The following is a 16,251-nucleotide window of genomic DNA, read 5'->3' as shown; positions in this document are numbered from 1 at the left end:
AGTGACACCCACAGAACACATCTGTAAAGGGTTTACACAAATATTAGCATTGTAGCTCTTATAAGGGAACTTTAACTGTGGCAATTCCCCTCACTATTCAGCCTATTACATGTATTGACATTCATATTTCATACCCCATTTCATGGATCCACAATCCATACGTAAGGCTGTACAGTGAAATATGAATATCAATGCGCACAATAGGGTGACTGGGGAGGTGATTTACCACAAAGTCCCCTAATAAGAGTTAAGACGCTAATATTTGTGTAAACTCTTCACAGGTGTGTTCTGTGGGTGTCACTGAGTAGGCTGATACACCACTTCATTGATCCACAATCCATAGGTAAGATTGTACAGTGAAATATAAGTATGCCCAAAAGCAATTCTGAAGTCTAACACATCCACAGTGCGATTTCAACTGACTTTTTTTTGTTGTTGGTCAAATTAACTAATTATTGTATTTTGTTGAATTTACATAACAACATTCCAACCTTGTTTACCATTATCTAGTCCAAATATGGCATAATTCCACAATTTCTATCCGTTTGCATCACTTTCAATGGGGAATTTTTATTTTGAAGGCAAATTCCACTAGTGTAGCTAATCGTTATTGTTGCTAGCTTCACATAGGTCCCTCCATGCATGTTCAGCCACACCTGTTTCTTGATCACTGGAGGAGCTAACAAAAACATTCACGTTTGCATTTACTCAAGTTTTCAATGGGACTCTACAGCGGATGGATCGTTTCAGTTTTTATTGATTTAGAACAGTCGACGTTGCTTTCCAACAAGTAAATGTGGGCACTGAGGCCATCATTTGCAGGCAGACATCAGCGGCATGACATTGCGCTGGAAAATGTATTTGCCGATCTTTGAGATTGTGGGAGTATGACTGGTGTTTACACGTATGTTACAACCACTGGTTGCGATTTGGAAGACTACCCTAGAGATACTAAATGGGTGGTGGTTTATTTTCTTTTTTTATTGTGGCCACGGGTGGTAATGCCACGTGATATAGCCTATTGATACACAAAGGAGTTCTGCTTGTGTGTGGACATTACCTACCGAAGCAAACGTATCACAAGGAAACATTGAAGACGATGTCTAACAAACTTCATATATTCACGAATGATAACAAACTGAACTGCTTAGTTTGAAGAAATCTATATGGATAAGGATACAATCTGACACTTGGCAAACACTTGGAAACTACACTTTTCTGCGTAAAACTATGAGCCATCCGTCAGCTCTATAGGTCTCCATTGTCTGACATTGTTTTAGTCATTGAGCCATGGAAGAAGAGGGCGACCCAGTCGAAAAGATCTCGGACGTCGATCAATTCCACCATGAATCCCCCTCTGAAAACGGAGTCATGTTGGTTGTGAACCACAGTAACATTCAACCCCCTTTCAGCGTGGTGTTGGCCACTTTGTTGTATTGTGCTGAGTTTGTCTGTGCAGCTGTGCTTTGCAACATGTACCACAAGAGCGATGACGACATCTGGATGGGGTTGACCATCACCTTCATGTTGGTGCCCGCTGTATTGACTCAATTGGCGCTGACATTCATTCATAGAGACTTGGGAAGAGACCGCCCCCTGGTCCTCTTCTTGCATCTACTACTCCTGGGCCCACTCATTAGGTAGGTATGGCGCAAAGTCATCACAGTGCTGAGTAGTAAGTAGCCTATTGTAATGAGTGTTCTACTGCCTCTCCCAGTTCTGAAAGAGCTGCAAAATATGGACCCCTACAAATCAGCTGGGCTAGACAATCTGGACCCTTTCTTTCTAAAATTAGCCGCCGAAATTGTCGCAACCCCTATTACTAGCCTGTTCAACCTCTCTTTCGTATCGTCACTAACTGTAAGAAATGTAAATGTCTGAGATCCCCAGAGATTGGAAAGCTGCCGTGGTCATCCCCCTCTTCAAAGGGGGTGACACTCTAGATTCAAACTGTTACAGACCTATATCCATCCTGCCCTGCCTTTCGAAAGTATTTGAAAGCCAAGTTAACAAACAGATCACCGACCATTTCGAATCCCACCGTACCTTCTCCACTATGCAATCTGGTTTCCGAGCTGGTCATGGGTGCACCTCAGCCACGCTCAAGGTCCTAAACGATATTATAACCGCGATCGATAAAAGACAGTACTGTGCAGCCGTCTTCATCGACCTGGCCAAGGCTTTCGACTGTCAATCCCTGCATTCTTATTGGCAGACTAAATGGCATTGGTTTCTCAAATGACTGCCTCGCCTGGTTCACCAACTACTTCTCAGATAGAGTTCAATGTGTCAAATCGGAGGGCCTGTTGTCTGGACCTCTGGCAGTCTCTGTGGGGGTGCCACAGGGTTCAATTCTCGGGCAGACTCTATTCTCTGTGTATATCAATGATGTCGCTCTTGCTGCTGGTAACTCTCAGATCCACGTCTACGCAGACAACACCATTTTGTATACATATGGCCCTTCATTGGACACTGTGTTAACAAACCTCCAAACGAGCTTCAATGCCATACAACACTCCTTCCGTAGCCTCCAACTGCGCTTAAACGCTAGTAAAACTAAATGCATGCTCTTCAATCAAAACGCTGCTTGCACCCGCCCGCCCGACTAGAATCACTACTCTCGGTGGGTCTGACTTAGAATATGTGGACAACTACAAATACCTAGGTGTCTGGTTAGACTGTAAACTCACCTTCCAGACTCACATTAAGCATCTCCAATCCAAAGTTACATCTAGAATCGGCTTCCTATTTCGCAACAAAGCCTCCTTCACTCATGCTGCCAAACATGCCCTCGTAAAACTGACTATCTTACCGATCCTTGACTTCGGCGATGTCATTTACAAAATAGCCTCCAACACTCTACTCAGCAAATTGGATGTAGTCTATCACAGTGCCATCCATTTTGTCACCAAAGCCCCATATACTACCCACCATTGTGACCTGTGCGCTCTCGTTGGCTGGCCCTCACTACATATTCGTCGCCAAACCCACTGGCTCCAGGTCATCTATAAATCACTGCTAGGCAAATCCCCGCCTTATCTTAGCTCATTGGTCACCATAGCAACACCCACCCGTAGTATGCGCTCCAGTAGGTATATCTCACTGGTCATCCCCAAAGCCAACACCTCCTTTGGCCGCCATTCCTTCCAGTTCTCTGCTGCCAATGACTGGAACGAACTGCAAAAATCTCTGAAGCTGGAGACTCTTATCTCCCTCACTAACTTTAAGCATCAGTTGTCAGAGCAGCTTACTGATCACTGCACCTGTACACAGCCCATCTGTAATTAGCCCACCCAACTACCTCATCCCCATATTGTTATTTATTTTACTCATTTGCACCCCAGTATCTCTATTTGCACATCATCTTTTGCACATCTACAGTGGGGAAAAAAAGTATTTAGTCAGCCACCAATTGTGCAAGTTCTCCCACTTAAAAAGATGAGAGAGGCCTGTAATTTTCATCATAGGTACACGTCAACTATGACAGACAAATTGAGAAGAAAAAAATCCAGAAAATCACATTGTAGGATTTTTAATGAATTTATTTGCAAATTATGGTGGAAAATAAGTATTTGGTCAATAACAAACAGGCAAGATTTCTGGCTCTCACAGACCTGTAACTTCTTCTTTAAGAGGCTCCTCTGTCCTCCACTCGTTACCTGTATTAATGGCACCTGTTTGAACTTGTTATCAGTATAAAAGACACCTGTCCACAACCTCAAACAGTCACACTCCAAACTCCACTATGGCCAAGACCAAAGAGCTGTCAAAGGACACCAGAAACAAAATTGTAGACCTGCACCAGGCTGGGAAGACTGAATCTGCAATAGGTAAGCAGCTTGGTTTGAATATATATATATATATATTTTTTTTTAAATCAACTGTGGGAGCAATTATTAGGAAATGGAAGACATACAAGACCATTGATAATCTCCCTCGATCTGGGGCTCCACGCAAGATCTCACCCCGTGGGGTCAAAATGATCACAAGAACGGTGAGCAAAAATCCCAGAACCACACGGGGGGACCTAGTGAATGACCTGCAGAGAGCTGGGACCAAAGTAACAACGCCTACCATCAGTAACACACTACGCCGCCAGGGACTCAAATCCTGCAGTGCCAGACATGTCCCCCTGCTTAAGCCAGTACATGTCCAGGCCCGTCTGAAGTTTGCTAGAGTGCATTTGGATGATCCAGAAGAGGATTGGGAGAATGTCAGATGAAACCAAAATAGAACTTTTTGGTAAAAACTCAACTCGTCGTGTTTGGAGGACAAAGAATGCTGAGTTGCATCCAAAGAACACCATACCTACTGTGAAGCATGGGGGTGGAAACATCATGCTTTGGGGCTTTTTTTCTGCAAAGGGACCAGGACGACTGATCCGTGTGAAGGAAAGAATGAATGGGGCCATGTATCGTGAGATTTTGAGTGAAAACCTCCTTCCATCAGCAAGGGCATTGAAGATGAAACGTGGCTGGGTCTTTCAGCATGACAATGATCCCAAACACACCGCCCGGGCAACGAAGGAGTGGCTTCGTAAGAAGCATTTCAAGGTCCTGGAGTGGCCTAGCCAGTCTCCAGATCTCAACCCCATAGAAAATCTTTGGAAGGAGTTGAAAGTCCGTGTTGCCCAGCGACAGCCCCAAAACATCACTGCTCTAGAGGAGATCTGCATGGAGGAATGGGCCAAAATACCAGCAACAGTGTGTGAACCTTGTGAAGACTTACAGAAAACGTTTGACCTGTGTCATTGCCAACAAAGGGTATATAACAAAGTATTGAGAAACTTTTGTTATTGACCAAATACTTATTTTCCACCATAATTTGCAAATAAATTCATAAAAAATCCTACAATGTGATTTTTCTGGATTTTTTTTCTTCTCATTTTGTCTGTCATAGTTGACGTGTACCTATGATGAAAATTACAGGCCTCTCTCATCTTTTTAAGTGGGAGAACTTGCACAATTGGTGGCTAACTAAATACTTTTTTCCCCCACTGTATCTCCAGTGTTAATACTAAATTGTAATTATTTTGCACTATGGCCTATTTATTGCCCTACCTCCATAACTTACTACATTTGCACACACTGTATATAGATTTTCTATTGTGTTATTGACTGTACGTTTTGTTTATCCCATATGTAACTGTGTTGTTGTTTTTATCGCACTGTTTTGCTTTATCTTGGCCAGGTCGCAGTTGTAAATGAGGACTTGTTCTCAACTGGCTTACCTGGTTAAATAAAGAAAAATACCCAAGGCCCAGGCTTTCGTGGTGCAGGGAGTAGAGCACTCACCTCTGCACAACAGGATCTAGTCTCAATCAGCTGTGGGGAAGCGTACCAGTTGGCAGGTGGAACTGTGCACGAGGAGGCTTCTCGAAGTAGAGAGTGTAATACGTAAAATGGCTTATATAGGACTGTTCTACTGCCTCACAGGGACTAGAACACTTGACTGCACCGCAGGTTCATATAATTTAGCCCCCTCTTTCCCGCTACAGCGCTGTAGGCCTACTAAGAAACGTCTCTGTGGAGAGAAAATGCTCTACAATGTTTACTCACTTATCCTAGAATCAGGGCAGTATTTTCCGGTCTCTTCAAACCTGTTTGGCCAGTTGTAAAATGAGTCAAGATTCAGATAGACCCTCTCATTTACAACTCTGTCAGACATGTGACTCATGCAACCTACTGTAGATACAGCTGCTTCTTTGTCAACCCACTTTTAATTGGGTTTGAACTGCCACTGCCAGAGGTGTATTCATTACGCATATTCTGTTGCAAACGGAACAAAACAGGGAGGGACCTACCTGAATTTGTCCAATAGAAACTAATTTGCTCTGTTTGCTTTTGTTTGGTTCTTAAACGGTTTTCTGTAATGAGTACACCCCAGGCACATGTGACAAGTAACAATGAGATCAACCTCAATTTTGAGGTACCGGTAATTGGTATTCAGAAATTAATCTTAGTTTTGATCAGACACATTCTTTCATTAGTTTCACATATCTAATTGGCTGAAATAACACCCATCATAGCTCTCATTTTGCTTTGGTGTGAAATCCACACACTTTGAAGGCTCTAATACTGACATTTCTGTAAAGAACTCTTTTACCCCATGACCGTGGTTAAGGTTTCTCTTTGTCTAGACCTGTTGAACAAACCATGAGTCATTTGTCACTGGTGAATTAAGGTTAAGGTGGAGTCTTTGGTTGCTGTTTTAAAACTGAGCATATCTGAGTGATACTGTTGGCGAGCTTTGGTTTGTCAACAGGACCTTGGATTTTACAATTTGATCACTGTAGATGGTATTTGGCTGAGGGTGTGGCCCTTAACACTGTAAGAAGTAGGCCTTCAGCATGTTGACTTTACCTCTGCATGGTTTACCATTCCATAGTACAGATTAATAAAAGAGCCAGAAAAGCACAGTAACGGTGTTTCCTATTTTGTTATAGATATTCTGCATTCAATCTTTTCAATACCGCAACAAGGACTGCCTTGATTCTGCGAGGTGAATGTGCTCCATTAGAAGTGAAGCGTGATTATCAGCCATGTGTGTCAAGTATTCAAATATCTAGAAGAGCCTCTGACTGGGATGTGGAAGCAGTGCCCTGTGTCATATTACTTGAGTTTTCTCTAAAGAGTAGCAGATTAACTGCTGTTAAATATTTGTATAATATTTGATATATTGTAAGATGGTACAATAGATAGTTATATTCGAATAAACACCTTACATCTACATATATGTTCAATTCAAAGGGCAGCTTTGGCGTGATCTCTTTGCCTGTACTAGCTCCACCTTTTATGACAAATCAAGTGACTGACTAGCAGGCATTTTCCAAGCCAGCACATGGCATGACATTGGCACACTGTTTACAGCCATGCTCCCACACTCCCTCACTGTAGCAGTGCTGAACAGTGAGAAGCAGACCTTTAGTTTTCTGTAGAATTAGATCAAGTTTCGTTTTCAGGGTTTTTGTGCTACAGCTACACAGTTCTATAATTATACTCTGGAGGGTGGCTTGTCTGGAGATGTGGTTCCCTCCGTAGAGGAAGCTACATATATCATTCCTTTCCTGACATTTTCCTGCCTTAAACCATATTTTGTTTCTAAGTGAATGGTTTACTGTGTCAAAAACAGATGCACTAGATAAACAGCTGTGATTTAGTTACAGTTACTCCCACAGACCACCTCTCCTCTGCGCTTCGGGCTGATCTGTTGTGTACTTCCTGTGGAGCATGGTGGATGATGTCATCATCACAGATCATCTGCTGTGTCGGCGCAATTCAATATTGCATGTTTCCTAGCAACTCCGACCAAGGGTTTCAATGTTGATGACTGCACGGCTTGATTTACCTTGTAATAGGCAAGGACTCTAGCTCACAGGGTGGTATCCATCTTGTTACTCACATGTCAATGGATGAACACAAAGTAAAGTTTAGCTAGCAATGTATCTTAGAATCTCTCTTAGATAATACTGTATGTCATGATGTAACAACTGGGAATCTCTGTATAGTGTCAGGTTGGTTCCCTGCTTGAGTGGACCTTGTCACAGCTTGTCTAAGAGAATATAATTGTCGCCCGATGCAGAGGTAGCTACATACTTAGTCACTACTGTCCCATCATTTACATTTTTGTCATTTAGCAGACGCTCTTATCCAGAGCGACTTACAGTTAGTGAGTGCATACATTTTCGTACTGGCCCCCCCGTGGGAATCGAACCCACAACCGTGGCGTTGCAAGCGCCATGCTCTACCAACTGAGCTACACGGGACCATCATGCAACACTGAAAGTGTTTACACACAGTGAGGAAAGGTTGGTGTCTCGATGTCCTGTATTCTGAAATGCTAGCTTAGTGCAAACACTCAAAGAAATTGAATTTGTCCGAAGGTCAAAATTGATTTTCTTTTTTCTTTTTTTCACCAATGTCTCTTATTGGTGTTATGTCAAAGCACTGTTAAGCATAACAGGATGAGAAATCTCTACTGGACCTCAAGGAGCATGTTGAAAGTATTTCCTGATGATGAAACCGCCCTTGTGACTTTTTTTGATGAAAAACAAAAGCCACGGTTGCTTGAACTGCAGCCCATGCCTTAAAGCAGGGTTTCCCAAACTCGGTTTTCCTTGAGTTGGGTTTATTTCAATCCTGCACCCAAGTAATCATCAATTCGAAGCACAGCTGCACCTGACCCAATTGTAATGCACATGGTCAGTTTGGTTTGACATTTGATATCCCTATGGGGCTAGTTGGGGACAATCATTAAATTACACAATGTACATGGGACAATATATAAAAATGTCAATAGCTCCAAATTTCAATGACTGAAACCTCAAACCAACTATAAATTGTAGAAATTCATGTACAAATATTGAAAGTATTTAATTAGACAACTAAACTACACTATGTTTACAAAAGTATGTGGACACCCCTACAAATTAGTGGATTTGGCTATTTCAGTGACACCCGTTGCTGACTGGTGTATAAAATCGAGCACATAGCCATGCAATCTCCATAGACAAACATTGGCAGTAGAATGGCCTTACTGAAGAGCTCCGTGACATTCAACGTGGTACCGTCATAGGATACCACCTTTTCAACAAGTCAGTTTGTCAAATTTCTGCCCTGCTAGAGCTGCCCCGGTCAACTGTAAGTGTTGTTATTGTGAAGTGGAAACGTCTAGGAGCAACAACTGCTCAGCCGTGAAGTGGTAGGCCACACAAGCTCACAGAATGGGACCGCTGAGTGCTGAAGCGCGTAAAAATAGTCTATCCTCGATTGCAACACTCACTACCGAGTTCCAAACTGCCTCTGGAAGCAACGTCAGCACAATAACTGTTTGTTGGGAGCTTCATGAAATGGGTTTCCATGGCCGAGCAGCCGCACACAAGCCTAAGATCACCATGTGCAATGCCAAGCGTTGGCTGGAGTGGTGTAAAGCTTGCCACCATTGGACTCTGGAACAGTGGAAACGCGTTCTCTGGAGTGATGAATCACGCTTCACCATCTGGCTGTCCGATGGACAAATCTGGGTTTGGTGGATGCCAGGAGAACGCTACCTGCCTGAATGCATAGTGCCAACTGTAAAGTTTGTTGTAGTAGGAATAATGGTCTGGGGCCATGGTTCGGGCTATGCCCCTTAGTTCTAGGGAAGGGAAATCTTAACGCTACAGCATAAAATGACATTAAAATCAAATCAAATTTTATTGGCCACATGCGCCGAATACAACAGGTGCAGACATTACAGTGAAATGCTTACTTACAGCCCTTAACCAACAGTGCATTTATTTTTTATAAAAAAGTAAAATATAACAACAACAAAAAAGTGTTGAGAAAAAAAGAGCAGAAGTAAAATAAAATAACAGTAGGGAGGCTATATATACAGGGGGGTACCGATGCAGAGTCAATGTGCGGGGGCACCGGCTAGTTGAGGTAGTTGAAGTAATATGTACATGTGGGTAGAGTTAAAGTGACTATGCATAAATAATTAACAGAGTAGCAGCAGCGTAAAAAGATGGGGTGGGGGGGCAGTGCAAATAATCAGGGTAGCCATGATTAGCTGTTCAGGAGTCTTATGGCTGGGGGTAGAAGCTGTTGAGAAGTCTTTTGGACCTAGACTTGGCACTCCGGTACCGCTTGCCGTGCGGTAGCAGAGAGAACAGTCTATGACTAGGGTGGCTGGAGTCTTTGACAATTTTGAGGACCTTCCTCTGACACCGCCTGGTATAGAGGTCCTGGATGGCAGGAAGCTTGGCCCCAGTGATGTACTGGGCCGTACGCACTACCCTCTGTAGTGCCTTGCGGTCGGAGGCCGAACAGTTGCCATACCAGGCAGTGATGCAACCAGTCAGGATGCTCTCGATGGTGCAGCTGTATAATTTTTTGAGGATCTGAGGACCCATGCCAAATCTTTTCAGTCTCCTGAGGGCGAATAGGCTTTGTCGTGCCCTCTTCACGACTGTCTTGGTGTGTTTGGACCATGATAGTTCGTTGGTGATGTGGACACCAAGGAACTTGAAGCTCTCAACCTGTTCCACTACAGCCCCGTCGATGAGAATGGGGGCGTGCGCAGTCCTCTTTTTTTTCTTGTAGTCCACAATCATCTCCTTTGTCTTGGTCACGTTGAGGGAGAGGTTGTTATCCTGGCACCACACGGCCAGGTCTCTGACCTCCTCCCTATAAGCTGTCTCATCGTTGTCGGTGATCAGGCCTACCACTGTTGTGTCGTCTGCAAACTTAATGATGGTGTTGGAGTCGTGCCTGGCCATGCAGTCATGGGTGAACAGGGAGTACAGGAGGGGACTGAGCACGCACCCCTGAGGGGCCCCTGTGTTGAGGATCAGTGTGGCAGATGTGTTGTTACCTACCCTTACCACCTGGGGGCGGCCCGTCAGGAAGTCCAGGATCCAGTTGCAGAGGGAGGTGTTTAGTCCCAGGATCCTTAGCTTAGTGATGAGCTTTGAGGGCACTATGGTGTTGAATGCTGAGCTGTAGTCAATGAATAGCATTCTCACATAGGTGTTCCTCTTGTCCAGGTGGGAAAGGGCAGTGTGGTGCAATAGAGATTGCATCATCTGTGGATCTGTTGGGGCGGTATGCAAATTGGAGTGGGTCTAGGGTTTCTGGGATAATGGTGTTGATGTGAGCCATGACCAGCCTTTCAAAGCACTCTAGACGATTCTGTGCATCCAACTTTGTGGCAACAGTTTGGGGAAGGCCCTTTCCTGTTTCAGCATGACAATGCCCCCGTCCACAAAGTGAGGTCCATACAGAAATGTTTTGTTGAGATCGGTGTGGAAAAACTTGACTGGCCTGCACAGAGCCCTGACCTCTGAACGCTGGCTGCGAGCCAGGCCTAACATCAGTGCCCAACCTCACTAATTCTCTTGTGGCTGAATGGAAGCAAGTCCCCGCAGAAATGTTCCAACATCTAGTGGAAAGCCTTCCCAGAAGAGTGGAGGCTGTTATTGCAGCAAAGGGGGGACCAACTCCATATTAATGCCAATGATTTTGTTGGAATGAGATGTTCGAGCATGTGTCCACATACTTTTGGACATGTAGTGTATATTGTCCCATTCTGTAATATATTGAGATGGGCTATCCAATGTCAAACCACACCAGCCAGCTGATGCTAACCAGCCAGCTGATACACTCCCCCTATTGCATGTGTGTTTTACTTTGCTCTTTTTACAAGAACTTGTAAGAGCAAAGTGATTTTTATGGCCAGGGAGTGATTACCCAGCAGTAGGCACTTTGCTTCAGCCAATGGTACCATTAGATGCTGCTGTGGACATCAGGCATATTGGTTCTGCCAGCGAACCTTTTTCTCAGACATGCTTTTTCCTCTAAGTGAAATACATTTAGTCTCTTAGTTGTTTTTTCAGAACCTGAAGTGCTGGCTGGCTGGCTAGCTAGACTGACTCAGCACTCATTCTCAGTTGCATTATGATGCCAAATATGGAAGTAAATCAGTCTTGTGCCCGCTACTGCTCTCCATCTGTAGACTTTGCACAGTCATGAAACTATCAGACAAGATGAACCCGATTCTTATGCGTAGGCTACCAGTATAGTAGTACCACTCGAGCGATGAGGCAGCTTGTGGATGGCACAGAGCACCTTCCCTACCCCTCCCTAATGTCTCTCAGTTCAGCGAGAGTTGAAGTCAAAGACGAGAGGCGCATGTTTTGGTTATGCACTGTAAGGTCACAGCCAACGTGATTCCACCAGCACCACAACAGCTGTAAAAACAGCGGCTGAAAATGGCTGACGGAGTGTGTGCCAGAGGGGTCCAGTAGCAGCACACAGCTGAACAGCCAGGAAGATAATCCTAGTAGTAGCTAGCCTGTCTGTGTGTTCTCTCCCCTAAAGCCCATGTTCAAAGTAGGAGATGTTTTGGTCTGAAAGACAACATTCCAACAATGTGCTGTGTGATTTACTAGTTGAGTGTGGATACATTGGATGTTAAGTGCCTTGTGTACAGCTAACCCCTGCACTGATACTATTCAACATAAACAGACGTAAAGGAGAGCTACACAACATGTTTGTCAGTGAACAGTGAAAGCATTTACCTCTGGGAAGGGAACACACCCTTCTTAGGTCTCAGTACTATATCAGTCGTGCAAAGGCTGTCACATAGACTGCCCTCTGGTGGAGCCATATATCAATGTCACATTTTTCAGTCTCAAAACGTCTCATACAAAAAAATTATATATATATATATATATATATATATATATGCACGCATGACTGTAAGTCGCTTTGGATAAAAGCGTCTGCTAAATGGCATATTATTATTATTAAATTTAAATGTGAAGCAAAATGTAATATTTATTGAATGATAATGCAAACCCTTGACTGAAAGTAAAGAAACAAGACATGTTTTTTTGTTAGCCTGTAATGCTCTCTGGTGGTTATGTGGAATTGCTCCATTTTCAATTGCCCTCGTACCTCCTCAGGTGTTTCGAGGCTCTGGTGGTTTATTTTAAGGCAGGTAAAGAGGAGGAGCCATATGTGACCATCTCCAGGAAGATCAAGCTGAAGAAGGACCAGGGCACGCCCATGGAGTGGGAGATTGGCCACTCGGAGCGCAAGCTGGCCACCCACCGGAATGCCTTCAAACGCACCGCCGTCATCCAGGCCTTCCTGGGCTCCACCCCCCAGCTCACCCTGCAGCTGTACGCCACCATCCAGGAGAAGTACCTACTCCCCACCAGAAGTAAGAGTTCTCTTGATGCCGTTAATGGTGAATGCTGTATGTTTTGTTTGGAGGCGCTAACAAGTGCTTTGTCTCTGTGTTCATCCCAGTGACTCTGATGATCATCTGCCTCATCTCCGTCACCTATGGGGCCCTGGTGTGCAGCGTGCTGGCCATCAACATCCGTTACGACGACTACAAGGTGCGGCTGCGCCCGGCCGCCTACCTCTGCATGATCCTGTGGCGGGGCCTGGAGATCGCCACGCGCGTCACCTCACTGGTGCTGTTCAGCACGGCGCTCACCTACTGGGTGATCCCTGTGGGCCTAGGCAACCTGCTCTTCTTCTTACTGCTGCCCTGGGTTGAATTCTGGGTGCGACGCGCCTCGCTGCCCGACAACGTGGAGAAGAACTTCAGCAAGCTGGGCACCACAGTGGTGTTGTCGCTCGTCACCTTCCTGTATGCCTGCATCAACATCTTCTGCTGGTCGGCCGTGCAGCTAGACCTGGCCCATCGCGACCTCATCGAGAAGAAGCAGCGCTGGGGCCGCCTGGCCGCATACTACGTCGGACGCTTCCTCGAGAACGGCGCGCTCATCGCCCTCTGGTACTTCTACAAGTCGGACTTCTACGAGTACGTGTGTGCCCCGCTGCTGGTGGCCCAGCTGCTGATCTGCTACAGCCTGGCCGTGCTCTTCATGCTACTCTTCTACCAGTTCTGCCACCCGTGTCGGCGCCTCTTCAGGCACAACGTGCACGACTGCCTGGCCTGCGTCTGCTGCTGTATCTGCTGCCGTAGGGGCGGGGGGAGTGAGGAGCAGGGGCAACCCCATTCCTATTCCACCACCGCCACCATGGTGCTGGTGCCACTGGAGCCGCCGGAACTGCAGCCCCCCGACCTAACCAGCCAGCTGGGGGAGCGGGAGTCGGCCATCATTGAAGACATAATGGAGGCAGCTTGAGAAGGCCCCATGTGATGATTTGATGATATGGGGTCACTGCGTGGTGCAACTACTGAACTAATGGCTATGTACACTCAGGACTGTTATACTGTGAGTGGTGCAGATAAGGAGACGGACAGAGCTGCTTGTTCTGCGGTGCACAGAGGACAAGTTGGTCCCAAGATTTTTATTGATTATCCTCGTTTTAGAATAACACGTGCATGCAGAGCTTTGGGGTCAAAAAGATCAGCCGTGATATAGACAATGTTGCATCACTGTTGTTGAATGGCTGTACTGTACAGGTAGAGAGGCAGTGGGCCACGGGAGACCAAAGACTGTACCCTGTTAAGATATGCAACCTTGAGAGAGCAGCACGGGGTCAGATACAATGGGGCCAGGTGTGTGGAAACATGCGGCCTTGGGCCGACTTCCCCTTTAAACTGGGACTTCCCCTGCTTACCTTCTCAGGGGTTTACTTAATTAATAAACCCAACATGTTGCATTAGGTACCTTTCATCCACACTTCCAAGGCCATATGTAACATGAAGGAAATAAAAGGTCAGATGAAATCAGAGCCACCTTCCTCAAACCCCACTCCACCCACTGTGTGTATTTATGAATGGTTTGTATTATTAGTACCTGGCCTTGTTTTATTTTGCCTTTGCACACAGTGGTTAAAAGTCAAACATTTACATTTACATTTACGTCATTTAGCAGACGCTCTTATCCAGAGCGACTTACAGTTAGTACAAACTTACATGACAAACTGAGTGAGTCATGCCGTGTTCACGTACTAGTCGGAACTAGGAACTAGGAAACTCTGAAATGTCCAACTTGCTAACTGGTTGAACGCAGCACGACTTACAAGTCGGAAATTTCAGAGTTTTGTAATTCCAACTAGCACGTTAAAGTGTCAATAGACAGTGATCATTTTAAGAACAAGTGGGTTAAAGAGACAATGCAGATTTTATGTAATCACACTTGTAAATACATATATTGTAATTGAGATGCAATTCACAACTTTTTACGTTAAGTGATGACTTGATTAAAAACATACAAATCATTGATGCCTTATCGGTAGCCTGAGCACCAGTGTCTTTAGCTAATGTTCCACTCCTTTCCACTCCTTGTCATTGGGATTAGCTAAAGACACTGGTACCCAGGCTACCTTAATGGTACCTTTATGTCTGAAATATTGAAGTCCATTATTTGTCTGCTTTTTAAGTGTGTGGTCTGTTTCAATAGCATGTTAAGTGCCTTAACTACTGCATTATTACTTGAATAAAAAAGGTATTGAATAATAAATGCTGTAATATAAATAATATTTTCTCTTCTAATTATTTTGTCAGTAGTAGCCTATGGACTTTCCAAAAACCATATACAGTGCATTCGGAAATTATTCAGACCACTTGACTTTTTCCACATATTGTTACGTTACAGCCTTAATCTAAAATTGATTAAATAGTTTGTTCCCCCTCAATCTACACACAATAACCCATAATGACAAAGCAAAAACAGTTTTTTAGAAATGTTAGCTAATTCATAACAAATAAAAAAAGGAAATCACATTTACATAGGTATTCAGACCCTTTACTCAGTACTTTTTTGAAGCACCTTTGGCAGTGATTGCAGCCTCGAGTCTTCATGGGTATGACGCTACAAGCTTCGCACACGTGTACTTGGGGAGTTTCTCCCATTCTTCTCTGCAGATCCCCTCAAGCTCTGTCAGGTTGGATGGGGAGTGTCGTGCACAGCTATTTTCAGGTCTCTCCAGAGATGTTAGATCGGGTTCAAGTCCGGGCTCTGGCTGGGCCACTCAAGGACATTGAGACTTGTCCCGAAGCCACTCCTGCGTTGTCTTGGCTGTGTGCTTAGGGTTGTTGTCCTGTTGGAAGGTGAACCTTCGCCCCAGTCTGAGGTCCTGAGCGCTCTGGAGCAGGTTTTCATCAAGGATCTCTCTCTACTTTCCTCTGTTCATCTTTCCCTCCATCCTCCAGATGTGACGCTTGGCATTCAGGCCAAAGAGTTCAATCTTGGTTTCATCAGGCCAGAGAATCTTGTTTCTCTTGAGTCCTTTAGGTGCATTTTGGCAAACTCCAAGTGGGCTGTCATGTGCCTTTTACTAAGGAGTGGCTTCCGCTTGGCCACTCTACCATAAATGCCTGATTGGTGGAGTGCTGCAGAGATGGTTGTCCTTCTAGAAGGTTCTCCCATCTCCACTCTGGAACTCTGTCAGTGTGACCATTGGGTTCTTGGTCACCTCCCTGACCAAGGCCCTTCTCCCCCGATTTCTCAGTTTGGCCGGGCGGCCAGCTCTAGAAAGAGTCTTGGTGGTTCCAAACGTCATGCATTTAAGAATGATGGAGGCTACAGTGTTCTTGGGGACCTTCAATACTGCAGACATTTTTTGGTACCCTTCCCCAGATCTGTGCCTCGAACGTGAGATGTTCTATAGATGCAGGCATGGATACTTATAATCGGGTGGGGGTAAACCCGAATATGGCTCGAAATTGTCTAAAGAAAAAGGCCTCTCTTCAATTCCTCTGCTTGGAGTCCAAGAGTCAACCATATTCGGTCCAAAAAATAAAAGTCTTCCTCATTCCAAAGGCGTGGCAAATGGCATTCTG

The 16,251-nt window shown here is 44.9% G+C and overlaps 1 protein-coding gene across 1 annotated transcript; it reads left to right on the top strand.

Annotated features, from left to right (window-relative positions):
• The first annotated feature begins 670 nt into the window (after positions 1-670).
• Positions 671-14,940, top strand: LOC311107838 (endoplasmic reticulum membrane adapter protein XK-like). Its single transcript, XM_084150404.1, has 3 exons — positions 671-1,640; positions 12,446-12,705; positions 12,795-14,940. The coding sequence occupies exons 1-3, from the start codon at positions 1,291-1,293 to the stop codon at positions 13,643-13,645; spliced, it is 1,461 nt and encodes a 486-aa protein (XP_084006530.1). The 5' UTR covers positions 671-1,290; the 3' UTR covers positions 13,646-14,940.
• Positions 14,941-16,251: the final 1,311 nt, after the last annotated feature.

This window comes from Coregonus lavaretus, assembly GCF_964263955.1.
Source record: "Coregonus lavaretus genome assembly, chromosome: 32".
Lineage (NCBI taxonomy): Eukaryota > Metazoa > Chordata > Actinopteri > Salmoniformes > Salmonidae > Coregonus > Coregonus lavaretus.
Note: the sequence above shows the minus strand (reverse complement) of the source record. Positions and strands in the feature narration are given on the sequence as shown.

Bases quoted from the DNA above. Each gene is read 5' to 3' on its own strand.
- LOC311107838 (XM_084150404.1), top strand. From the start codon at position 1,291: ATGGAAGAAGAGGGCGACCCAGTCGAAAAGATCTCGGACGTCGATCAA. The intron at 1,641-12,445 runs GTAGGTATGGCG...GTACCTCCTCAG, and splicing joins CTCCTGGGCCCACTCATTAG to GTGTTTCGAGGCTCTGGTGG. The intron at 12,706-12,794 runs GTAAGAGTTCTC...TGTTCATCCCAG, and splicing joins GTACCTACTCCCCACCAGAA to TGACTCTGATGATCATCTGC.